Source organism: Chiloscyllium plagiosum, unplaced genomic scaffold, assembly GCF_037043375.1.
Source record: "Chiloscyllium plagiosum isolate Xiang-an unplaced genomic scaffold, Cpla_swu_hap1 HiC_scaffold_18, whole genome shotgun sequence".
In the NCBI taxonomy this organism is placed as follows: Eukaryota; Metazoa; Chordata; class Chondrichthyes; order Orectolobiformes; family Hemiscylliidae; genus Chiloscyllium; species Chiloscyllium plagiosum.
The window spans coordinates 45,437,129-45,464,651 of NW_028270156.1; the positions used below are offsets into that span (position 1 = coordinate 45,437,129).

The following is a 27,523-nucleotide window of genomic DNA, read 5'->3' on the forward strand; positions in this document are numbered from 1 at the left end:
AAGTCATCAATCTTGAAGAGGGTTCTTGGTTCCCTTGGACAATGTGTAGGAAAGCAAACACATTTTTGAAGGAGGATAGCAGCCTGTCACAATTTCTGTACGTGAGCTGTGACTCAAGATGCACTCAGATGTAAAGGCAGTGAAGACCAATTAAGAAAAAACTGATACAACAGTCAAACATCCAGTTCCTGAACTATCATAAATCCCACAGAGAAAGATGACAAACATTAAATTCTAAATTTCACCTTCCACTATGTTGTTTACTAGGTAAAAGGTGAAAGCCAATGTTGATCCTTCTTCTGATAGCTGCTCTGTAGCCAACACTTCTTGTCTGATGCCCCTGCAACATCTTTAGATGTGCTACAACTTTGACACACTCCTGTCCTGCAATATGTTTACTTGTTTTTGTTGTGTCATTTCAAAATGTAGGACACCCTCTCTCTGGCTTAATAATGCTAAGTGACTTCAAATAGCTGGGCTTCTATTTCAGCAATTTCTCTTAGATAGTTAGATTTCTCTGACCGTGTTGCTAGGCTACAAGTTTTTCCAGGGCATGCCTCAGTGGTAAAAGCTCTCTAGTTTGGACCTTTACTCCTTTACTGAATTAAAGCCTGAGCATTTAGTGATGAGATTCAATTGCAGAATCCAGTGTATATGGCTTTTTTTTGGGTGGGGAAGATGGTGGGGGTCGAGAGATCACAGGGTAGGGGATGAAGTCCCAAACACTGGAGGAACTCTCGGCGAAGATGTAGCTCTGAATGTGATTGGCACTCCATCCTCTATCTTGAATATACACTCCTTCCTCCAATGATGTACATTGGTGGCAGTGTGCACCATTTACAAAATGCACTGCAGCAACTAGCCATGGCTATCGACAACAAAAATCGACGGACAAGGCCTAAGTTTAATATCAGTCACTGCAAAGTATATGCCTCTTCTGCTGCCAGTATCGACCAATCAATTGTGCAGATTTACAAGTAGATAACTGAACGCGGGATATCGCAGTACCTCAAGGGAATTGCTGATAACTTTGGTAACTGTCCAGTCAGTTTGGCTTTTAACAAAACCTGGAGTGATATCACAACAGGCCAGGGTGGGTGATGAGGTTGGCTGAGATTCTTTTCACTTGGACTGCAGCCAATCTGTGTGCAAGACAGCTTTGCTAATAGTAGCATGATTCTCATTTGCAGATCAGTGGAAAGCTTAATAGTGCCTTGCAATGGTGTGCGCATGGCTTCAGTAAAATTAACCTAAGGCCCCTGCGTACACTAAAGGTTCTTGATTCTGCCAACCTTTGCTCAACATTTAGAGAAAGATTCATCCTTACATGCAGGGAGTATGCATTCCATATCAGTCATTCTACAGGAGTAGACTTCTCAATTGCCTGATTCATGATTCAAACTTTTTTTTTGTGTATACCAGATAATTAATGGAGTTTTAAAAAGTCTTTTGTGTGCTTGATATGATCTGTAAAGTTTAAAATCAAAATAATTTTTGCTAATGCTTTTTAATGTCTTCATAAATCCCTATAGCTCTTTTAGCATATGGCAACAATTTGTGTAAGTGTACCAATATGTTGTTATAACTAATAGTTTTAATCGCAAGGTTTTCATGCGGTTTGCAGTCTGTAGCCTTGTGTACTTGCCTGAAGAAAACTATCTTGCTGAAGGAAGTATCAAGTTGAAGGCTCACAGAAACTACCACACTACCTATTTTACTAAATTTCATTTTCCTTAAAGCAGAAGTACAAATCAGAACTGATTTAGGAACACCATCTTTCACATGCAAAGATATTTTATAATGCAAAATAAGCGTATCTCACTTGTTTATTCATGACTGAGTCATCTTTTCACTGGACTTTGAAATAACAAGCAAATCTTTACACTGAACTAAAAAAATCCAACAATCCATTTTACAGTCTTCATTTCAAAGCCCCTTCAATGCACGGAAATATAGCCTTTGAAGAGGCTTTCAAAGATACTGGTTGTATAGCAGAGATGATCAAAACCTTGCACCCATCTGCACTTTCCACACAACCACAGCACCTCTCCCCTCTGGCAGTGACCCCAGTGGCAGTGATAAAGCATGCTGAATAGACGGTTTGTCTTCATCAGCACTCTTAACATGCTTGCCAGTTTTGGGAAAAGGAAACTACTTTAATTCTTGACCGCAAATCAGTGCTTGCATAGAACAAAGCAGAAACAGCTTTCCTGCTCACTTCACACTTGAGTCAGAGTTAGCCAGGTGACTGCTGCATGAAGCAACTCCATTAAAGGTCTGGAACAATCAAGATAAATTTCAAGTGACTAAGATGTAAACATTGGAATCAATACATTGAATGTAAATAATACAAAAGGGCAACCAAATTATTTTAAAGAGAATTCATTTGGTGCATGTTTACGACAAATAACAGATATCAGAACCATTACCACAGATACTTGAAGAAAAATTCTTCAGGACATTGTGATCAATGCAGGGCAATTAACTTCCTGTGTTATCATAAAGAAGGATCACCCAAATCATTATTATTAGTTTGTTTTTGGGAAGGAGTGTGGTGGAAGTTAGCTCATACCTCAATCTCACAAAAAGTGTCCTGCTCACCAGGCTGTATCATTTGTTTCCATCACTACAAAAATATCAACAATCTCACACGAGTAACTTGAGAATTTTTCCCTGAGGAACCATTAACTTGCCCCTGAATTTTGAATTTAGTTTCAATAATCACCTTCATACTTTAACTAATAGGTATAAATTAAAATCCCGAAAGGGACTATTTTTAAAATAATGAAAATATTTCATTTTTTCCACAAGTCACATAGCATCAACAGATGGGAAAGGGGGTGGAACAGAAATGCAAGTGGTAATTCAAGTCTTAACCAATACTTACCATTAAAAATCAGGACATGATATCCCAGGCTACTAATTCTGTGTATTATCTTCCTTTGATAAATGAAACCTTGAGACGGGTGAGCTGAGATGTGTGTCTGACTCACAGGTACATGCCCACATCTAGTCATTCAGCTGCATAGTCAATCCTTGTGTTGTCCAGGATCCTGAAATTATTTTTACTATCTGCAAATGTTCAGGATGAATGATCTATACTTGATAGAATTGTTAGGAGTGACCATCACAGTGGAGTTAAGGGCCCAAATTCAAACCAGCAATACCTTCCATATATCCTTCCACATGTGGCATTATTACTGTAGAAAATGGGATAAACTCAAAACCAATCTAGCACTCAGAACAGGGCACTGAGAGATGTTTCAGGCCACCTGCAGCAGATCTGTAATCTCATGGTATGGCAGATCACGCACTTAACCATCATGCCAAAAGATCAACCGGGTTTCGATGAAGACTGCAAAACAGAATGCCAAGAGCAACTCCAGGTATACCTAAAAATGAAGTGCCAATCTACTGAAGCTACACACGTTAAAGAGTGAAATCAGCATACTGTAGCCAGAATTAAGTGATCCCACAACCAATGGATCAGATCAAAGCTCTACAGTTCTATTACATCTAGTCATGAATTCAACAACTAATGTAAAGGGGAGTTAGGTATACATTAGCAGCTAATGAAGAGTTTTTCCATATCTCATAGCTTCAACATTACTAGGGCCTCTTAATACTACATATGGTCAAATGTTGCCTTGATGTCAAATGGAGACACCTTGACCTTACCTCTGGAATTCCGCTGTTTTCGCCATGTTTGGAACAAGGATATAGTGAGGCCTGGAGCCAGGGTGACCTGGCAGAATCCAGGCTGAGCATCCTCAATGTGGAATTCAGCATTTTAGTACATAAAATAAGGTTGAAGCTTTCACAACCATCTTCTGCTATTAGTACCAAGTGGATGATCCAAACTGGCCTCTTCCTGAAGGCCCTAACAGTTACCAGTTTTCAGACAATTCAATTCACTCCAATTGATCAAATGCACTTAGCAATTTCTTGATATAGCAAAGATTGTGAAAACATCCCAGCTTCTGTGTTGAACTAGGTGCACGTCAACAGGCTCTCCAAACGTTGCTACAGCATTGACACAAAAGTGGAAATTGTATATAAAAGAGAATAAATCCAACCTAGCCAATTACAATTTCATCAGTCTACTCTGTCAGCAGCAATGTCATGCTGGGCATTGTTTACAGTGTTATAAGGAACATTTACTGGATTCTGACAAAGTGTCACTGATGGAAAAAGTTAACATGGCTTCTTTCTTCACATGATGAAACATTACCATGTTGTTTTATATTTATTATTAGTCTGCTGACTGATATGAAATTTGCATTCTGACAGGGCCACTCGGCTCCAGGTTCCTTGATAGCCTTGCACCAACAGAAATGGAACTCCAGAGCAAAGAATAAAGAGTCACTGCCCATGACTGAGTGTAACACTAAGTTGTCCCAGTAAAATCTAAGTTGATGGGAAAAATCTCCAGTAGTTGGAGTCATACCTAGTAAAAGGATGACAACTGTGGCTGTTGGAAGCAAATTTTCTCAGACCAAGAACATCCTTGCGTGACTGACTCTGGGGAGTTTCGTAATCTCAAAATCCTCATCTGCATCTTACCTTCCCCTGATTCTGTGATTTTTCCTTCATTATAAGGTCAGAAGTGAGCGGCACGGTGGCACAGTGGTTAGCACTGCTGCCTCGCAGCGCCAGAGACCCGGGTTCAATTCCCGACTCAGGCGACTGACTGTGTGGAGTTTGCATGTTCTCCCCGTGTCCGCGTGGGTTTCCTCCGGGGGCTCCGGTTTCCTCCCACAGTCCAAAGATGTGCAAGTCAGGTGATTTGGCCATGCTAAATTGCCCGTAGTGTTAGGTAAAAAGGGGTAAATGTAGGGGTATGGGTGGGTTACGCTTCGGCGGGTCGGTGTGGACTTGTTGGGCCGAAGGGCCTGTTTCCACACTGTAAGTAATCTAATCTAAAAAAAAAGTGGGCAATCTTTGCTGAAGACTGCAGTGTGTTTGGTACTTTTCATAACTCCTTAGATATTGAAATCATCCAGGCCGCATGCATTAAGATCTGGACAACACAATAATTGGCAAACATACAAGAGTAGGCAATCACCATTTCCAACAGCAGAGATTCCATCCTCCTCTTGATAATTAATGGCATTATCATTGCCTAATCCTCTTTAATCAAGATACTGGGACTCATTGTTGACCAAAACTTATTTGGACCGTTGTTGCAAACATCTAATTTTATGGTTCGCATCTCAAAGACACATGACTTTTAGTTTAGGGGAATTGACATTTTTAAATGCAAGATAAAACACTTGATTTGAAATTCCATCAGATTTGCTTTTGAGCTTCTCAAACCAAGGGGTTTACTTTATTTTACAAGGTCATAGTGGAAGTTACTGGAAACTAAATAAAGGGCTACTGTCATGAAGGTGAAGGCACGTACTGCACCTTTTAGAGAGAGTGAAAGCTGTTTTGCACAGACAGCTTGCAGGCACCTGTCACATGACTGACTAGCAGTCTCAGAGTGTACTGGAAAATTGAAAATACGTAACATGTGGCTGTGAAACAAATACCTGTGTTTTGCTTGCTATTTATACAACAATTCGAATTGAACCAGTTTAAATTATGCCTCAGAATACTAAAAACTAATTGATTTTGAATTTATTGTTTTGCCAACATTGAACTACTGAGATGATCCAATGCTGGGGGTATAAAGAAGCAGATATTTTGACAGTTAGAGTGAGACCAACTGCCATCAACAGAGTAACTGCCAACAATACACTCTCTATCAAAAGGTACCTTTTTCACATGAAATATCTTTGCAGCAAATGACCAAAGACGACCCAGGGAGCTCTACACCCAGAGGAAGACAGAAACTGATGACGACAGCCACTGTAGGATTTTGAAATTAAATTGATGTAATTTTAATATGGGTTTTTATCAGAACAGTATATTGTTATAGAGTGGGAAATAGATAACAAACATTTTAGAGAAAAGAGGTGTAGAGTTGTAAATACTTGCTGCTTTAGTGTGCACTTTTAGAGTTAAAGAATAAATTGACATTCTTTAAAAAAAAACTGGTACAACACGGCAGTGACCCCTCTGCTAATTAAACCAAACACTCAGAAAAGCTGACCTCATCTCATAACCTGTTAAAGTATGAGTGACAGAGAACCCCCAAATTCTACGATTTAAATAAAAACTATCTCCCACTCTGTAACAATATACTGTTCTGATAAAAACCCATTTTAAAATTACATCAACTTAATTTCAAAACCCTACAGTGGCTGTCATTGTCAGTATCGGTCTTCCTCTGGCTGTAGAGCTCCCAGGTCGTTTTCAGTCTTTTGCTGCAAAGATGTTCCATATGAAAAAGGTACCCTTTGATAGAGAGTGCATTGTTGGCAGTTACTCTGTTGATGGCAGTTGGTCTCACTCTAACTGTCAAAATGTCTGCTTCTTTATACCCCCAGCATTGGATCATCTCATTGGCTCGATGTTGGCAAAACAATAAATTCAAAATCGAATAGTTTTAGTATTCTGGGGCATAATTTAAACTAACTGGTTCAATTCGAATTGTTATAAAAATAGCAACTAAAACTCAGGTATTTGTTTCACAGCCAAAAAAAAATTTCAATTTTCCAGTACACTCAGACTGCTAGTCAGTCACATGACAGGTGCCTGCAAGCTCTCAGTGCAAAACAGCTTTCACTTTCTCTTGAAGGTACAGAACACACCTTCACCTTCGTAACATTACCCCTCCGACCTTCTTAGCGGAGATGGGATGTATGCACCTGCCTCAATAAGGGCAGAAGTTACTTCTATGGTTCCCAGAACAAAGAGATGGTCTGGGGATAATTAGCTTAAAACCAACATCTGGGTATGCCAAGCATGCCACTTAGGTATTGGGATAGATTACATAGAAATAAATTCTTTTGATTCTTTGGAGAGGGTGCTTCTGTGAGGAATCACACAGATACTGTTAGCTTAGTCTACTTTTGGGGTGGTTTGGGACAAGCAAGAAGAATAGATCTGTCTGAGTAATAAAACAACCAGATTTAGAAGCAGAGGGCTATTAGACACCAGTTTATTTTCTGATTGATGTCATTAAGCAGGAATGCAATGAGGCCCCTGTTTGAGCTGGGAAGTTCACAATTGAGAGGTTGGAGAGTTGGATGATTTACCTCGCCAGATGCGAGTGAAAGGACCACAAAGAACCTCATGCCTCAGGGAAAAGCAGGATCACTTAAGAGACTCTCAGATAATTCCTGAGAGCTGTAGCACACCTTAGTTTGTTTCCAGTAGAAATGAAGGAATCCTCAATATCTTGTTAAGTATAGAAAAACTCTTGGATGGAAACAAAAATAATAGGGAGTGTTCTGTTGAGATGTTTGCACTTAAAGCATGATTTTACAAATATAGTGTTAAGTTAGTAGTACAGGTAGACAACCCTTTATCCAAAATCCTACAATCCAAAAAGCTCCAAAGTCCAAAGGCTTTGTTGTGAAGTTTTTTCTCATTAACAATGTTGCTTGGCTTGCAAACAGTTAACCCAAGTTCACACCCATTCGATGCGTGTCACTCAGATGCAACGTGGAGAGGTGTGGCCCAGTTCTGGCAGGCCTCAGTTCTGTCTCAAAGCCCGTTTTATTCAGTGAGTCTGTTCTTTAGTAAGATTTTAAAAAGATTTACCATCAAACTGTCACTTATTCTGAAATTTGAAAAATTCTAAATTCCAAAAACCAGCTGGTCCCAAGCATTTCAGACAAAGGATTGTGCACCTGTACTTGCTTTCTTAGACTCTTGCACAGTAAATGTTTTTATTTATGATGTGAAATTATGTGTTGCTGTTCTTCAGATAAAAACTGAATTTCATTTTCAGAGTTCCTGGCCTTTGCTGAGATTGTAACACCAAGGCACATATGGTCATAGAGTCCTACAGCACGGAGTCAGGCCCTTCAGCCCAAACTGGACCATGAGACCAAAATGTCTATCCACACCAACCCCTTTCCTCTGCACTTGGCCTATATTATTCTAAACCTTTCCTGTCCGTATTTTTGTCCAAACGCCTTCTAAATGTTGTTCATGTACTTGCCTCAAACATTTCTGTTGGCAGCTCATTCCATATGTGTACCGCCCTCTATGTAAAGAAGTTGCCCCTCAGGTTCCCTTTTATTCTTTCCTCTCTGACCTTAAACTGATGCCCTCTAGTCCTCAATTTCCCAACCATGCAAAAACGACTGAGTAAATTCACTCTATTCGTATCTCTCGTGATCTTATATACATGTATAATGTCCCCCCTTCAGTCTCCTAAGCTCTAAAGAGAAATGGCCTAGCTTGTCCAATCTCTCCCTATAACTCAGACCCTCGAGTCCAGGCAACATCCTTGTAAATTTCTTCTGCACTCTTTCCAGTTTAATAACATCCTTCCTCTAGCAAGGTGACCAAAACTGAACACAATACTTCAAGTGCGGCTTCACCAACGTCCTGTATAACTGCAACATAACTTCCCAACTTCTATACTCAGTGCTCTGAAGGCCAGTGTGCCAAATGCCTTCTTCGCTGCCCTGTCTACCTGTGACTCCACTTTCAGAGCACTGTGAACCTGAACTCCAAGATCCCTCTGTTCCACTACACTCCTTAAGGCACTACCATTCACCATGAAACTTCTACCTTGATTTGACTTTCCGAAATGCAAGTCCTCACACTTCTCTGTATTAAACTCCATTTGTCGGCCCACTTCCCCAGCTGATTGAGGTCCTGCTGCAATTTCTGATAACCTTCCTCACTGTCCATGATACTGCCTATTTTAGTGTTATCTGTAAACTTACTAATCATGCCTTGTACATTTTCATCAAAATCATTGATACAGATAATAAGCAGCAATGGGCCCAGCACTGACCCCTGAGGCACTCCACTAGTCACAGGCCTCCATGAATTCTGTGGCTACAAGAGGTGGTCAGAGATTTTCCAGAATCAGTAAACTTACCTTCTGACTCCTCAACATCTTTCTTCCACTTACAAGGAGGAAGTCATGAATCTGGCAGAATACTCTCCGTATGCATGAAGTGTGGCTCTAAGGTTGTACAATATGACAATATCTAGGACAAAGAAACCCCAACTTGACGAATACCACCCATTGACCATCTTATATACTTACTCCCTCTACTACTAGCACATTGTAGCTGCAATACATTATGCAAACTGCAGCACAGCTATTTGCCACGGCTTCTTTGATAGCACATCCCAAACCTGTGACCTCTCCAACCTTGGACAAACTTTAACAACAGTCGCAGTGGGACAGCATAACTTGTAATTTCCCACCCAGACCACACACTACCCTCACAATGAAGTATATGGTCAGTCCTTCTTCATTACTGGGTCAACTGTCTGAAACGTCTTACATTAGAGCATTATGATGCGGCCTTATCCCAGGGACTGCAGCAGGAGCAGACAGCAGCTCACAACCACCTCCTAAAGTGCAACAGGGAATGGGCAATATGTACTGTACTGGCATTGCCAACAAAACCCTCATCTTATGAAATTTTTTTACAAATCCTTGCAATAAACCTGGCTTTATTAATATAGTCATACAGTATAACAGTAAGGTTATGCTGAACTCATAAAACACTAGTTGGCCTCAGCTAGAGTAATGTGTCCAGTTCTGGGCGTTGGACTTTTGGAAGGATGTGAAGGCAACAGAGAGAGAATAGTTTCAAGAATGAGGAATTTGAGTTATGAGATTAGATTAGAGAAGCCATGACTGCTCTCCTTAGAAAAGAGAAGGCTGAAAGGAGATCTGATTGAAGCATTCAAAATCATGAGAGGTCTTGTCAGAGTAAATAGGAAAAACATGTCACCACTTGTGAAACAAAAACAAGAGGGCAAAAATTGAAAGTAATTAGTAAAAGAAGCAGAAGTGATAGGAGGAAAAACCTTTTTCAGAGCAAGTGGTTAGGGTCTGATATGCACTGCCTGAGAATGTGGTGCAGACTGATTCAGTCAGGACATTCAAAGGGGAATTACTTGGTTATTTGATGGGAACAATGTGAGAGTTACAGGAAGAATGCCACTGGATAAGATGCTCATTGGAAGAGCCAGAAAAGGTATTGAAGGCTGAATGGCTTCCTTTTGTTCTGTGACAATCCAATTCTGTGACCGAGATTATTCGTGAACTGTTTGATTTTGGAGGAATCATGTTTAAGTCTATCCAAATGTGGGAGCTATGTATTATATAGCTTGCTGTGCTTTTTGTGTACATAGACAGGTCAGTCAATTGTCTCAGTAAGGAATATATGCTCTTCTTCTAGTTGCAAACCGACAGTCTCAATAGCATCAGACGGACTGCAACAGTTTCAAGTAGCAGCTCATAACCACCTCCTATAGTGCAATAGTGAATGGGCAATTTGTACCAGTCTTCCCAACAAAACCCTTATCCTATGAAAATCCAAACATAATAGAAGAAAACCTTCCAAGAAATATCTTGGCCTGGTTACAATTACCAGTAATAATCTCAGAAAAAAAATGATATTCCTCAAATAGTTAAATAAACAAAAAAGGGTGGCTCCCAAGTAAACCTTTCAGGCATTACAATGTAACATTTGGAGAAATTGTGCCTTTTAACCCTCAACAAGTTTGGCCAACCTGAGTAGAAACGTTACTTTATATGGGAGAAAGTGAGGAATGTAGATGCTGAAGATCAGAGTCAAAAAGTATGGTGCTGGAAAAGCACAACAGGTCAGGCAGCATCCAAGGAACAGGAGAGTTAATGTTTCGATCATAAGCTCTTCATCAGGAATGTTGTGAAGAGCTTAATCTCTCTATAAAACTATTAATTCCTCGTATAATAAAGGATTGCATTCTAATAAATGATTACCTGAAAGAGCCATCCAAGTTGGATCTATGAATAAAACTCAGTTTTGCATCTGCCCAGTAAAGTTTCTGTTCCTCTATGTCAATTGTCAGTCCATTTGGCCAGTAAATATTAGTGTCCACAATGACAGAACGACTGCTACCATCCATGCCAGCTCGTTCAATTCTTGGTATTTCTCCCCAGTCTGTCCAATACATGTACCTGTAAAAATATACAGAATGGAAATAAGAACTTGCAAATGGATAAGGTCTTGTCTTCTGCTTTAAATTTTATTCAATTTCTGTTCAGTGTACAAGATATAAAAAGCATCATGAAAAGACACTGCATATTTTACAAGTTATGTACAACAGAATTACAGTCATTAAAATAATTCTTATTTAGCAGTTACCCAACTTTATCCATAAAAATGGTGAAAAGCTATCTTGTTTACAAAGTACACGTTCTAACTATTTGCATACTTAGTTTATTCTAAATATTCGAAACAGTAATGGTATTGGAATTAAGTTTGGATCATCCAGTTTCTTTTCCAAAAATTGTTCACAAATTAATGGAGAAGGTGGCCGCGTGCTAGTGTCAGTGAACATAGTAGCCAAAAGCCCAAAATTTTGCTTTCAAATCCTACCACAGCAGCTGGTCGAAAATTTAAAGCAGTTAATAAGTCTGGAAAATAAAGCTAATCTTGGTTCTGGTAACCATGTCAATTATCATCGTTTGTTGTTAAAAACTCATACGGTTCAATTATATCCTTTTGGGAAGGAAATCTTGCATCTTTACCTAGTCTCATAGCAGCGTGTTCAACTCTTATATTTGGGGTAGGGGAAGCTCATCTGCTGTGTGGTCTGTGCCTGCTACAGCAGCCAGGCAAGCAGGGAGAGCTGCAGGCATAGCAGGGACACCATTCCTCAGGCGTGATATTCAGATGCTGCCTTTAGGTACCAACAGATCCTACTATCTATAGGAAACTGGAAGCCGATTAGAAAATGCCAGTTGATCTCTTTTATTTGTCCTCATGTAGCCCTTACTGAGCCAGACAGAAGCTAAAATGGCCCCGTGGTGGATATATTTAGCTCCCTTCCAAGCCTGACATTTTGGTAGATAGGTGGGTGGATGGATAGATAAATGGGTGGGTGGAGAGACAGACAGACAGGTAGCAGCATAAACAGAACAAGAGAGAAAAAGCAGCACTTGATTTTGATATCTGCATAACTGTTTAATGATACTATGTAGATTGGTCAAGGTCACAGAAAGTAGACAATGCTTATCAAATTATAAAGGGCTACTTTCAAAACAAAATAAATCAAATGTTCAAATTTTGCTAGTTATTCTAAATTCTTATTTGTTGCTGTGCTATATTAATAGTCACTGATTGATTGATTAAATGAACAGGCAACCTCGAGCAATTTCTATACAATTTTGATAATCAAACAATTGGACCTACAGGACAGATGTTTGGGTTACTTGTTTTCCATCTGCCTCTCTCTCCAACTGGGAAAATACCTTTCTTCAAATTGGTGCTTCTACACACAAAGTAGCTCCTCAAAAAGTAGCTTGCCCAAGGTCAGAGCAAATGGGAAACAATCCAATAAATCATGTCCCAGTACTCCATGTTCTGGCATGTTGAAACACTGGAAGATCCATTGGCTTTTCTTAAAATATATTTTATGGACAAATCTTAATTTTGATTATGACTGAAAGAAAAAAATTCAGGTTGAAGATTTTCTTCTTGCACTCATCAGGACAGATGCAAGAATAGCAAATTTCAAACTGAGCAACAATTTATAAACTGCACGAGAAAAGAGAACTGGTTGGAAAATCTACTCTGCTTAATCAATGTGTTGCTATGGGTGAATGCAGCAGGGAGTTATGTCAAAAATGCTTTTGTTTCATTCACAACAGGCATAATACACAGACATTTCCTTTTGCCAGTGAAGGAGAACTCCCTGCGTATAAATATTGTTTTAAAAATAAAACATACTAAATACAAATGTAGGAAAACAAGAATTAGAAGTAGATTGATTCAAAATGAGAAATGATAAAGCTTGTGGGAGTGACATACAGGCCCTCTAACAGCAATCACAGAGTGGATGAAGTACAAGGAATAAATAATGGAAGCTTATCAGAAAAGTAAACCATTAATCATGGGGACTCACATATAAAGACTGGGAAAAAAGATTAGAAAGGCAAAAGCTGAGGAATTTGTAAAATGCTAAAGACACTTTCTCGGAGTAGACCATTCTGCAAAGAGAAAAATAGGTCTGAGACTAGTATTTTCAACTTAAATAAGGACATTCTTTGAGACCACAACAGCAGAGAAGTGAACTGGCAAATTAGATTGATGAATGGACCAATTAAAATGAAGTAGAAAGCATTGAATAGAGACATTCCAATGAGAAAGAAAAATTCCTAGGGGAGGACCCAGTATCCATGTTTAAGGAAAAAGTTAAAAATAGTATCAAACTTAAAGAAAAATCATTTAATCATTCAAATGTGGGTAGCAGGTCAGAAAACTGGATAGAATATTAAAAACTACAAAGAATGGCTAAAAGATTAATACAGAGGGAAAAATTAAAATATATGACAAAGTTAGCTAGAAATATAAAATAAGATATTGAGAATTTTTTTTAAAAGATATCTATAAAGGGAGAGGGTTAAAGAGATGAACTCTGTTCTTAAAGAAGGCAAGTCTGAAGAATTCACTACCAAAACTACAGAGTTGTAAGCTGAACTAAAGAGATATTTTGTGTCAATCTTCACTGTGGAATGTACAACTAATATCTACAAATAGCTGTAACTGGAAACAGGATAGTAGAAGGAACTAAAGAAAGTTATACTCATCAAGGAAGAGGTAGTGAGCAAACCGTTGGAGCTGTGGGTTGACAAATCCCTGGGCCCTCCTGGACTTCATCCTTGGGTTTAAATGAAGATTGCCAATGTGTTAGTTTTAAGTTTCAAGGAAAGATCCACTAGACCAGAAATAGTGTATTTGTGGCTTTCATTCAAGAAGGGAGGGAGACAGAAAGCAAGAAACTACACCCAGTTAGCATAACATCTGTCAAAGGGTAAAGGATATTTTTAAAGATTGTTTTGTCATAGAATTCACTTCGGAAAGTTCAATGTCATCAGTGAGATTGTGAGAAGGCAGTGTTTCATGAGACCAGAACTTTGGGGTGATTGGGCATTCATGCTCACATGTTAATGTGCATCTGCACAGTTCCAATCCCTATATGTATTTATGTCGTGTACAGATGTCCACACTGTGCATGTGCACAGAACAGGCACACAGTTTTGAAATAGGAACTGAATGGAGACACGGGGAGAAATGCAGAGGGTGTTGTAGGGAGTGAGGGCAACAAAAGAATGGATAGGGATGGTAAAATGGCTGTTAGAGGGAAACAACAGGTAGATGTTGGGGGTCTGGAGTGAGGGGAGTTGTGAAAAACAGAGAATGGCCCTCACTCCCCACAGCACCAGTGTCTCCAGTCAGCTCCAATTTCAAGATTGTGTGCCTGTTCTGTGCACATGCACAGTGTGGACATCTGGACATGACATTAGGGATTGGAACTGTGCAGATGCACATTAACATGTGAGCATGAATGCCCACCCAAAGTTTTGGTGTCACCAAAAACTGCCTTCTCACAATCTCACTGATGACATTGAACTTTCCCAAGTGAATTGTATGACAAAATAATCTTTAAAAATACCTTAATCCTTTTGACAGATGTTATGTTAACTGGGCGTAGTTTCTTGCTTTCTGTCTCCCTTCTTTCTTGAATGAAAGCCTTACATACACTATTTCTAGTCCAGTAGATCCATTCTCTCCCTTCCCCTCGATCTCTTCTCCTCCCCAGCCCAAATGACAAAGTCATGCACGCAGACACATTTCAATAAATCATCATTTCCCTCCAGCATACAGTGAATGTTATTCAGTGTCAGCAAATGCAGTTTTGTGAGAAAGGGAAATTATATTTAACCAATTTGCTGGAGTTCTTTGAAGAAGTAACATGTTGTGGATAAAGGGGAACAAGTGGATGTACTTTACTTAGATTTTCAGAAGGCATTTAAAAGGTCATTGTGGAAAATAAAGGCTTATGGTGTTGAGGTAACATATTAGCATGGATGGAAGATTAGGTAGCTAACAGGAAACAGGTTAGGTTTAAAGAATCATCCAGCACAGAAACAGACCCTTTGGTCCAAATCGTCCACGCTGACCAGACATCTCAATACGACCTAGTCCTATTTGCCAGCATTGGCCATGTCCCTCTAAACTCTTCTTATTCATATATCCATCAGATGCCTTTTTAAATATTGTAATTGTACCAGACTTCACCACTTCCTCTGGTAGCTCATTTCAGACACGCACCAATGGGTCATTTTCTGATTAGCACGACGTAATGAATGGCATGCCATAGGGATCAGTGCTGGGCCACAATGTTTTACATTTTCTTTTCATTCATCCATGGAATGTGCAGATTACTGGCCCAGCCAGCATTTACTGCCCATCTCTACTTGTTCTTAAGGAGGTGATGAACTGCCTTCTTGGAATTTCTGTAATTTATTTGGTTGTAGGTAGACCCACAATGCTGTTAAGGTGGGAGCTCCAGGATTTTGACCCAGCAACAGAAATGGAGTTATATTTCCATGTTAGGATGATGAGTGGCTTGGAGGAGAACTTGCAGGTGGTGGTGTTCCCATGTATCTGCTGCACTTGTCCTTCTTGATAGTAGTATTATAATTTGGAAGGTGTTGTTTAAACATCCTTGGTGAATTTCTACAATGTTTTATGTTGATGGTTCTCATAAGCATTGGTATTAGAGGAACTGAATGTTTAGGGGTGTGCTGCCAATCTAGCAGGTTGCTTTGTCTTGGACAGTGTCAATTTCTTGGATTTTGGTGGAATTGAACTCAAGTGGGGAATATTCATCACAGTCCTGACTTATCTTTTGCTGATTTGGTTAAAGGCTTTGAGGACCTGCCAGCACCCGGCCCATATCCCTCCAAACCCTTCCTATTCATATACCCACTCAAATGCCTCTTAAATGTTGCAATTGTACCAGCCTCCATCACTTCCTCTTGCAGCTCATTCCATACCCATACCCCCCCTTGTGAAAACGTTGCCCCGTAGGTCTCTTTTATATCTTTCCCCTCTCACCCTAAACCTGTGCCCTCTACTTCTGAACTCCCCGACCCCAGGGAAAAGCCTTTGCCTATTTACCCTATCCATGCCCCTCATAATTCTCTAAACCTTTATAAGGTCACCCCTCAGCCTCCGACGCTCCAGGGAAAACAGCCCCAGCCTGTTCAGCCTCTCCCTATAGCTCAAATCCTCCAACCCTGGCAGCATCCTTGTAAATCTTTTCTGAACCCTTTCAAGTTTCACAACATCTTTCCGATAGGAAGGAGACCAGAATAGCACGCAATATTCCAACAGTGGCCTAACCAATGGGATATCTGGTCGGCATGGACGGGTTGGACTAAAGGGTCTGTTTCCATGCTGGACATCTCTATGACTCTATGAGTCAGGAGGTGAATTGCTCTTTGCAGGATACTTAGCTTCTGACCTGTCTTTGTAGCCACAGTAATTAGTCCAGTTCAGCTTCTAGCCAATGACAAACCGAGGAGGTTGGTAGTGGGCGATTCAGGGTTGGTAAGGCCATTGAATTTCAACGGTTACATTCTTTCTTGTTAGAGATGATCACTGTTTAAGCATTTTATTGCATAAACATCAATGCATCATGTCAGCCCAAAACTGGATATTGTCCAGGTCGTGCTGCATTTGGACATGGACTGCTTCAGTCACAAATTTTACTGATCATTGTGCAGTCATCAGCCATCAGCAAACATCCCCACTTCTAACATTATGATGGAGTACAGGTTAATGACGAAGCAGCTGAAGATGGTTGAGCCAAGGACACTACCCTGAGGAACTCCTGCACTGATATCCTGAAGTTGAGTCAACTGACCTCCCATGATCACAACCATCTTCCTTTATGCCAGATGCCACTCCAAATAGTGGAAGTTTTTCTCCTGGTTCCCATTGTTTCTAATTTTGCTTAATGCTACACTTAATCAAATGCAGCCTTGATGTCAAGGGCTATCACTCTCATCTCTAGAATTCACCTCAATCGTCCATGTTTGAATCAAGGTTGTAATGAGATCAGGAGCTGATTGATTCTCATTTTGAATTCTGCCAGAACCAGTGAGCAGGTTATTGCTGAGTATTGCTGACACCCTCTGTTACTTTACTGATGATTGAGAGTTGACTAATAGGACAGAAGTTGGCTGGGTTGGATCTTTCTGCCTTTATGTGTACACCAGACACACCTGGACAATTTTCCACATTGTCAGTTGTATGCAATGCTACAGTTGTACTAGAACAGCTTGGCGAGGGGCACGGGAAGTTCTGGAGCATGTTTTCAGTATTATTGCTGGAATTTTGTTGGAGCCCATAGCCTTTGCAGTACCCAGTGCCTCCACCTGTTCCTTAATGTCATGTGAAGAGAATCAAATAGGCGGAATCATGGCTAGAATAAATGCTGGGAGAAGGTCATGATGGATCATCTACTTGCCACTTCTGGCTAAAGATTGTTGAGAATGCTTTCGCTTTACTTTTGTGCTGATGATCGAGGATCAGGATATTTGTGCAGCCTCCTCCTCCAGTGAGTTATTTAAATGTCCACCACCATTCACAACTGAATATGAAAGACTGTAGAGCTCATATGTGATCCATTGGTTATGGATTTGCTCTATCTACCTCTTGCTGCTTATGATGATTGGTATGCAAGTAGTCCTGTTCTGTAGCTTCACCAGATTGATATATCAAAGGCATAATGATATATAATGTTCACATAAATGATTTGGATTAAAAGACCTAAATTTGATAATGCCAGACAAAGTTAGAAAAATATGCTATAAAGAGGATAGGAGGAGGCCACAAAGAATGCGGGTAGGTTAAGTGAGTGGCCAAAGATCTGGGAGAATGTAATATAATGTGTGAAAATGAGACTGGCCATTTTGGCAGGAAGAGTAAAAGAAGCAGCACATTATCTAAATGATGAGAAGTGGTAGAGCTTGGAGAGGTAGAGATATCTAGGTGTCTAAGTGCACGAATCTCAAAAGATTAGTATTGAGGGAGAGCATGTAATTAAGAAATCTAAAAGAACATTACTGTTTATTGCAAGAGGAATTGAATACAAAAATAGGGAGGTTATGCTTCAGTTTTACAGGACACTGGTGAGACCGCATTTGACGGTGTACAGTGTTCGTCACTTTATTTAAAGAAGAATGTAAAAGTATCAGAAGCAGTTCAGAGGTTTACGAGACTAATAGCTGGAATGAAAGGCTATCGTATGAGGAAAGATTGCACAGGCTAGGCTTATATCCATTGAAGTTTCAAAGAGTCAGAGGCGACTTGATTGAAACAAGATCAAAGAGTCTTGACTGGACAGATGTGGAAAGGATACCTTCTTTTGTGAAAAATGTGAAACCAGGGATCAGCATTTTAAAATAATGGGTTTACCAATTTAATACAGATGAGGAAAACAGTTTTTCTCTGAGGGCAATAAACTTTTGGAACTCACTTCTGAATAAGTTGGTGGAAATGGTTTTTAATTATTTAATGTAGAAGTAGGTAGATTCTTTGTAAACAACTGGATGAAAGGTTATCGGAGTTTACAGAAATCGAGAATTAAGAAAACAGTCTGATCAGCTGTGATCTTATTAAATAGAGGTTCAGGGGTCAAATGGCAGCACTCCTGCCAATTCAAATTTTTGTATTGTCGCAGTCAAATAATTGAGCAATGCAGCACTGTTATAATTGATTAACACTTTACATGGGAGTGAAATCATATTTGACTATTAACATTACTCAAAATCCTCCCAAATTACAAGGCCATTTCTTAATCTATTCATTCATTCCTGTGTGCTTTACTCAGAGGCATGTACTTATCTCAGTAACTCGTTGAAAGATTTAAACATGGTGACAGTAATGAACAGTAGTTTCAGATTGCTCCTGATCATTCACATATTTTTTGATCCATAACTATTATTAAACAGAAAACATAACTGGAGGGAAGAAAGAGTGCAGGGATGTTCCTGCTACTCTTCGTCACACTAACTTACGTGCTGTAATTTCACTTAGTTTTGTGCACCTTAAATCTGTTTTCTCTCATAAGCTAAATATAAGAAAGGATTTTAAATGACAGATTTCCGGCTGAAACCAAATTCAATGTCTCTACAAAAGCAAATCCAGCAGTATTAGCTTTCACTGAATCCTTTTGAACTCGATTTCTTGTACAAACACGCATTTCATTTTGAAGTTTAAACCAGTTCTATATATCACATTAATGTGAATTAACTTCAATCTCCACATGCAGCACAGATAGGTAGCAAATTATTATGTTATTGAAACTTTTAGAGCCCTAAATTCATCGAACACAACCAATCACAGTCCAGAATATCACTACAGGTGTTTTTCTTTATTGCATTGTACTTGGAAATGGACTGCTTCTCGTGACAACTGGAAATGTTCTTGTTCCTGTTAGTCTAAACATGGACAATAGTTTTAAAGGATACAAAGTCTTTCCCCCATCCTGGGTGCTCATTTTGCAGAATAAGTCATGAAAAATAATCCAACATTGATTCATTATGGCTTACCGAGACTCTCACATGAATATACAAGAAAGGGGAAGAAAGAATTCAAATTATATTTTCAAAGACTTGTTATTTGTGTCTTGATTCTTATAACATATTTGGTCAATCATATCATAAATCCAGCTACAATCTACTCTTATGCTGAATCATTAAATATTGTATCCAAATTTCATCATATTTTGGAAGTTTCTGGCTACTTTAATACCTTAAAATGCTCTAAAGCAGCTGATAACAGAGGGATTTGACACCAGAAAAGGTGATGCGGCGCTGGATGTTGGTATCCTCAGCTCCTGAGGAAAAGATACTTACTCTTACAGAAGCCTGGAATCACTACTGCAGGGATGTGGAGACATCGGTGTCCTAACACCTTAGTCAGTGCAACTTGTCATTCTTCTCTAATGCTCACATTAACAGGACGGACATTGAATTACCACCACTAACTGTTGGCTGCAACGCCTTCTGCCTCTTGTGTCTTGCCAGATCCCTCCCCAGCCACAAGGAATGGCCCAACCTCACACCAAATGACACATCCATGATCTCCTCAGATGAGAATGCCAAGACATCGGATGGTCCTTCAGCAATTCTGTCTCCTGGCAGCACAGATGATACACAATGTGGGATCACACTCGAGTGAATTGCACAGATGGGTGAGTGACAAACCCCTAACCACTGGCAGTGAGAGGACTGCTGGAGTCCAAGCACCTGCTGAACCCTGACAGATGATGACCCTGTGGTTTCAGTGATGAGGGATTTCATTCTTATACACAGGGAGAAGGAGCAGCAGTGACAGGCAGGTGAACAGGAGGCACTGGTCTTCATAGTGGAGAAGCTAGAGCAATGCACAGCCTGCCATCACCCAGACTCTGCAACACTGCAGCCAGTTCAGAGAATGTCAGTGTGCCTCCACACACAGGTTTGCAGTTGCCATGGAGTCAACACGAATGGCTTGGTGGCTCAGTGGTTAGCGCTGCTGCCTCACAGTACCAGGGACCCAGGTGCGATTCCAGCCTCAGGTGACTGTCTGTGTGGTGTTTGCACCTTCTCCCACTGTCAGCGTGAGTTTCCTCCGGGTGCTCCAGTTTCCTCCCACAATCCAAAGATGTGCAGGTTAGGTGGATTGGCCATGCTAAATTGCCCGTAGTGTTCAGGGATGAGTAGGTTAGGTGCATTAGTCAGGGGTAAATGTGGAGTAATAGGGTAAGGGAATGGGTCTGGGTGGGTTACTCTTTAGAGGTTCATTCTGGCCTGTTTCTGGAGGCCAGTGACCAATGGCATGCCACAAGAATCGGTGCTAGGTCCACTGCTTTTCATCATTTTTATAAATTATTTGGATCGGAACATAGGAAGTATGGTTAGTAAGTTTGGAGATGACACCAAAATTGGTGTAGTGGACAATAAAGATGGCTTTCTCAGAGTACGACGAAACCTTGATCAGATAAGGCCAACGGACCAAGAAGTGGCAGATGGAGTTTAATTAGATAAATGTGAGGTCTTGCATTTTGGTAAGGCAAACCAGAACAGGCTTTATACAGGTAATGGTAGAGCTCTGAGGAGTGTTGCCAAACAGAGACCTAGGGATGCAAGTATTTTGTTCTTTTAAAATGGTCACAGGGAGATGCTGAAGGTGGTGTTTGGCACCCTTGTATTCATTGATCAGAACAACTAGGTATAGAAGTTGGGATGTCATGTTGCACATTGGTCAGGCCACTTCTAGAATTATGCAGATAATTCTGGCCGACCTTCTATAGGAAGGATGCTGTTAAACTTGAGAGGGGTGCAGAAAAGATTGACAAGGATGTTGCCAGGATTGGAGAGTTTGAGTTAAAAGGGATAGGCTGAATAGACTGGGGGTTTTTCCCCCCTTGGAGTTTTGGAGGCTGAGGGGTGAACTTATACAGGATTTTAAAATCAGGAGGGGCATGGTTACGGTGAATAGCTAAGGTCTTTTTACTACAGTGGGAGAGTCCAAAATTAGACAGCATAGGTTTAAGGTGAGAGGGAAAAGATTTAAAAAGGACCTGAGGGGTAACTTTTTCAAATAGAGAGAGAGTGTGTGATGTCTGTATAGAACGAGCTGCCAGAGGAAGTGGTGGGTACAATTACAACACTTCAAAGACATCTGGATGAGTATATGAATAGAAAGGGTTGACAGCCAAAAGCTGGCCAGTAGGACGAGGTCAGATCAGGATGTCTGGTCAGTATGGACAAGTTGGACTGAAGAGTCTGTTTCTGTGCTGCATGACTCCATGACAGGCCCAGGGAGCCTGAAGGGGCTGTATGAGAGCCGCCAACACCATTGCTCTATCACCCTATTTACTGTACCTCAAGATAAAGGCAAAGCAAGAATGGATAGGATACATCTAACCTAGTCCAGGTAACCCCCCACATCACAAAGAGCCAGGGTGGTGCCAGGAGACACTAAACTGGAGGAATAGCTACACATAGGCCTTCACTTGGTTGACAGAGATGTTCAAGGCCTCCACCACTAGTGTCTCACAGCAGGAAGAGGGAGAGGAACAGAAAATTGTATTAGAGCCATGTGGAGGCAATACTTAAAAATATCATGTAAATAATTTGTTTTCCATGCAATGTTATTAGATTAGATTACATTACAGTGTGGAAACAGGCCCTTCGGCCCAACAAGTCCACACCGACCCGCCGAAGCGCAACCCACCCATTCCCCTACATTTACCCCTTTACCTAACACTACGGGCAATTTAGCATGGCCAATTCACCTGACCTGCACATCTTTGGACTGTGGGAGGAAACCGGAGCACCCGGAGGAAACCCACGCAGACACGGGGAGAATGTGCAAATTCCACACAGTCAGTTGCCTGAGGCAGGAATTGAACCCGGGTCTCCGGCGCTGTGAGGCAGCAGTGCTAACCACTGTGCCACCATGCCGCCAACAAATATGTATATCATTTTTAAATAAACTTCTGTGGAAAACTATTTTTATTTCAAAAACCCTTGCTTTTCACCCTTCATGTATTTGTCGCTTTGTTTAAGGTCTAGATATCCAGTGTGCGCTATCATCATTCCTTCAGCATTTAATGAGACCCAGTGGTTGAGGGTGTATGATGAATGCCAAATATCCTATGGAATCAGGGACTGCAATGTATGCGAGGAATCAGCTCAGCCTGACATCTTAAGCCCCACTACTGCTTCAAAACAGCCAAACAAACAAACAATGTGTGCAGGAGTGTAAATTGGATGGAGATCCCCAGCTGTGACAGTGACATTGAAATGGTGCAGAATGACTGGGAAGTAGGTATTCTCCATGCGTGGGTTGTAAGGACATCCTATTCTGGCAGCCAATGTTGTTCCCACATTAATACCCAGCACACAGTTGCAGATTCACTCAGTCACAAATCTGTTCTTGCGAATCCCTGCACAGGTGCTCTCCTCAACATTGTGCTATCCACGTGCTTTATGATTGGAACAAGAGCAAGTAGACCTCTGCCAGTGGCTCTTAGCCTCAGACTGCCAACAGAACCCTCTCATTTCTAGATGCCCAGTCTGTCAACCCCCACAGACATCACACTTCTCTAGGTCATCACCCAATCTATGTATATGCACCTACAACTGCCAATTTTCTTCAATTCCCATTCTCTAAGTCTGTTCCTCCGGACCCCTTCCTCCTTAATTCCGGTGAATGGAGGTGACAGGACAACTGTGGCTCACCCTGACGTGCCTGACCTGCCAGCACTGCCCTCAGCTCCTGGTAGCCCAAACACCTCCCAGACAGTGTCATATCTATCCCATGGACAGGCCCCTGTGGAGATCAAGGAATGATCACGAACCATTCCCTGTAGCATGGAGGCATGAATCCCTTATGCAAGGCCAACCTGACCGGAATCCTGACTGTTGCCGAAGCTTGTATAAGAGCTGTCTTTGACAAACTACACTGGACTCCCTGACTGACAGGTGCCCCCACAGGTTTCATAGCGGTCCACCCCACTTGGACTTTGAGACTGCTTGATGCTGATGCTTTGTGTTTGGCACAAATGCCAAGGCTGTGTGGTACAGGCGCTAGACAGACATGGTATACTGACATACAACAATTTGCACATATTCTTGACTGCTGTATGGTAAAGCTATCTGTCTGATTATGACTGCATTGATTGCCAATGCAAGGTATAGCAGGGCAAGGTAAGGTAGGCATGCTGTGGCATTGTAGATTGGCACCAGGTGAGTGTGCACTGAGAAAGCAAGGGGGCTCCTCTGGTAAGCAGCCTGGTCCACACTGTGGAATGGGTTACTTTCCCTATGTGGCACCTGTATACTGCTTGTTGCCAGCATACTCAGTCATACAAGTCTGCCCTTGCAGGGTACAGTGGCAGTACTCTGGAGGATGTTGGCAATGGCTCCCTCAAAGTGGAGTGCCAATGTCCATGGTGAAAGGGTATGTGTGGCTAGTACTCATGGATCATGCCCTACTCTTTAGTTTGGCTATAGGCAAGATAGAGTTGGATCAGGGATGCTGGCGGGTTTATCATGCCAATAATTTGCTCTGCTTTCCATGTCACGTTTTCTCAATATTAGTTTTTCTGGAGAGTTTGGTAAAACCTGAGGCAAACGGAATTGTTAACAAAGCCTTTAACAACCAAGAATGAGCATCAATTGGGAACCTGCTGCTGCTAATGAAAATCTTACCACGATGCTTGAAAAAGCTGTACAAGATGCTACTTCTTGATCATCTTGCCTAATTCTGTCACACATCTCACCGCCACCCATGTCATTCAGAGCATGGGAAGATTGCCCAAAGTCTTCATGGAAAAGGCCATGCAATGTTGAAAAACCATATAGTTAAATAAAAACTGCCTTCACTATCACGTACACAAATTATGTCAGAATTCTCCACCACAGAGTATTGCTAAAGGAAAATCCACAAATGAGTGGGAGAGGGAAATTTTAAACAGAATAGGAGTGAGTAGGAAAAGAAGGTTAAATTTTCTGGCTGTGTAGAAAAACACCAGTATGTACTGTTGTCAAAATGTCATGTAACATTCCATGATGCCACTGTTACTCTAGATTTACCCTTTTCAGAACAGTTTTTTCCTCCAAACATATAATAACTGATTAAGTTTCCGAGTTTATATAAAGGAAAGTCTAAAAATGAGCAAGAAATGAATGTGTCCTTTGCCAGACCAAATTGCGTTGCACATTGAACTTAAAAATAGTAATAATCCTCTTTTTGCAGGTTCCATTCAGGAGACTGTCATGAGGAAGAATGAGGTTTTTCTAAAAAAAAAGAGATTTTAATAAATTTTCTAAAACAGTGATTATGGCAAAAGTTCAACAGTTTCATTAGATCTGCTTCCTATTTCTATACAGCCTCAGAGACACACCGCCTAAGGATTTGCGTACTTGGTTTTCATTAGGGACTTTCCATTTTAAACTGCACATCCAGTGCCTAAGCCAATTCATAATTACAACTATCCTTCAACTTTTGTCACAAAACTCATTAGAGAAGCTCTCAAAGAGAAAAAACAAATTCACATGTATATAGTGTTTTGCATGATGCAAGTGCAACCAGTATTACAATGTACAAAACTTTGCACGACAAAGTTCTTAAACAGCAATGAGACAATTATCAGGTCATTTAGTTTAGTGATGAGGGTTGAGGGACAAACAGTGGCCAAGCTAATGAGAACTTCCTTCTCTCGATATATACTATTAATGGTGAACAATGACCACTGGATCTTCACTACATAGAATACAATATTGTATTTTTTCCTAAAATGGCAGATTTGAATTTTGTCATCAAGGTGAGGCCATTCAGTGCTTCGGCATGGAATATTTATTTAATTTTGACATCCTGAGAAAACATCAAATATTATTATATCAAATGTATATTTGGTCTACCGTTCTTTTCCTATCTTTGATGTTCGATACTGGAATTGAAGATAGTTTGCCTCTTCCTCAGTTCAATGAGCTTTAAGGGTGGTTGAGAAGTTCAATGTGTGATTGCAGAGACTGCCTCATTTGATACTGGTGGTATTTGATGGGAAGATGGAGATTTGGAGGTTTGTGACTGTCCAACTTCTCAATTGCACCTCTACATGTTCCTGAAGTAGTCTCTTCGCATGATTGGTGCATTCCCAAATGATCCCGCTCCATTTTGGTTGGCCACAAACCAGGGATTTCCATGTGACAGTGGGGGCATTTGACATTGTTTTGGATGTTTCAAGTTTATCCTTAAAGCATTTCTGCTACCACCCTCTGTGTTCCCTGCTACAGTCAAGATCTGTGCAGTTGCTGAAGGAGTCTGGTGTCAGGCATACAAACGTCTTGTCCCATCCAGCAGAACTGGTTATGAGTGATTAGTGCTTCAGTCCTGGGGAGTTTGCCTCTTGGACTGCCTATCTTGCCTTTGGATTTTGAAGATCTTGTGAAGATATTGCCAATGGCATTTCTCCAATGATTTGAGGTGCCTGCTGTAGGTTATCTAAGTTTCTGAAGCATTATCGAGTTCAGGGATCACTGCTGCCCAATATACTACTTGGGTTTAACATTCTGATTCACAAATATGTATTTTCTTAGTCTACTGAAGGCTGAACTTGCAACATTGGAGGCAATGAAGAATTTTGTTTGTCTATGTTTACCTCTGTTGAGAGGATGCCCCCAAGATTTGGAAATTGGGTATTTTTTTAAGACATCTTGCTGTTGATCTTAGTTGATGGGGGAGGGGTTTTGCCATAGGAAATGGTTGATACAGAGACTTCATATACTGTGGAGAAGGAGTTGACAATAACTTGGTCCTCAGTTTCTGAGTGAGCACAGACATAAGCACCATCTGCATACTGACATTCTCTTACTGAAGTTAAGGTCATTTTAGGTTTGGAAAGAATATCAAGTATTGCTAAATTAGAAATGTAGGTAGTCATTGTGCTCCTCCTATTTTAACAACCTGGACGAACTGGACAACTGTAATGTAGATGACCCATTTTACTTTGGACTGATGAATATGGAATTCTTTTGTAATTCAGTCTAAACACGAACTTTATCCTTCAATGTTGCTACAAAGCCACCTTAAATCTGGAATGCAGTAGAGTACTTAAGGTAGCAGTTGCCCCAAACTCAAAAACGCCACCTCCAACAACAGTCACTCTTATTTGGAGACGCAGATAATATGGACCAGGTTATTACCCGTTTTGTTCTGTCAATGTTTACTCTTTCAGAACTTGATCATGGATTGCCAATTTAACTTAGTGCTCACATTCACAGATTTACACCACATACATCTAGTATAGATCTGAACACTACTCTGTACTTGAAAGGATTTGATTAAAATACCTACATTTCAAAACTCTATTCAAATGTATTACTTGTACAAATGATGTGTTGTGTTTTCTATTACCTACAAGGCGATCGGAAAAATGAACAAACTGCCATAATTGTTGTTTGAAGAGTACAATTTCACCAGCATTACGGAACAGATGTTAAATCTATACATTTTCTTCAGGTCCTATTGGAAGGATGTTGTGAAACTTGAAAGGGTTCAGAAAAGATTTACAAGGATGTTGCCAGGGTTGGAGGATTTGAGCTATAGGGAGAGGTACAATAGGCTAAGCCTGTTTTCCCTGGAGCTTCAGAGGCTGAGGGATGACCTTATAGAGGTTTATAAAATCATGAGGGGCATGGATAGGATAAATGGACAGAGTTTTTTTTCTCCTTGGTGGGGGAGTCCAGAACTAGAGGGCATAAGTTTAGGGTGAGAGGGGAAAGATATAAAAGAGACCAAAGAGGCAACTTTTCCACACAGAGAGTGGCACGTGTATGGAATGAGCTGCCAGAGAAAGTAGTGGAGGCTTGTACAAGTGCAACATGTAAAAGGCATCTGGATGGGTATATGAATAAGGAAGGGTTTGGAGGGATATGGGCCGGGTGCTGGCAAGTAGGACTATTTTAGGTTAGGATATCTGGTCGGCATGGACGAATTGGACTGAAGGGTCTGTTTCCGTGCTGTAAGTCTCTATGACTATATATGGGTTTAGAGGCATAGATCATTACACCATAACATTATTTGAAAGGAGT

General features: G+C 40.7%; 1 protein-coding gene across 1 annotated transcript in view; it reads right to left on the minus strand.

Moving 5' to 3' along the window:
• The window catches only part of LOC122557826 (low-density lipoprotein receptor-related protein 5), a 222,221-nt gene that overhangs the window by 153,647 nt on the left and 41,051 nt on the right, over positions 1-27,523 (minus strand). The window contains exon 3 of the mRNA XM_087996571.1: positions 10,838-11,035. Coding sequence (XP_087852697.1) covers positions 10,838-11,035 — 198 coding nt within the window. The remainder of the gene's footprint in view (positions 1-10,837; positions 11,036-27,523) is intronic.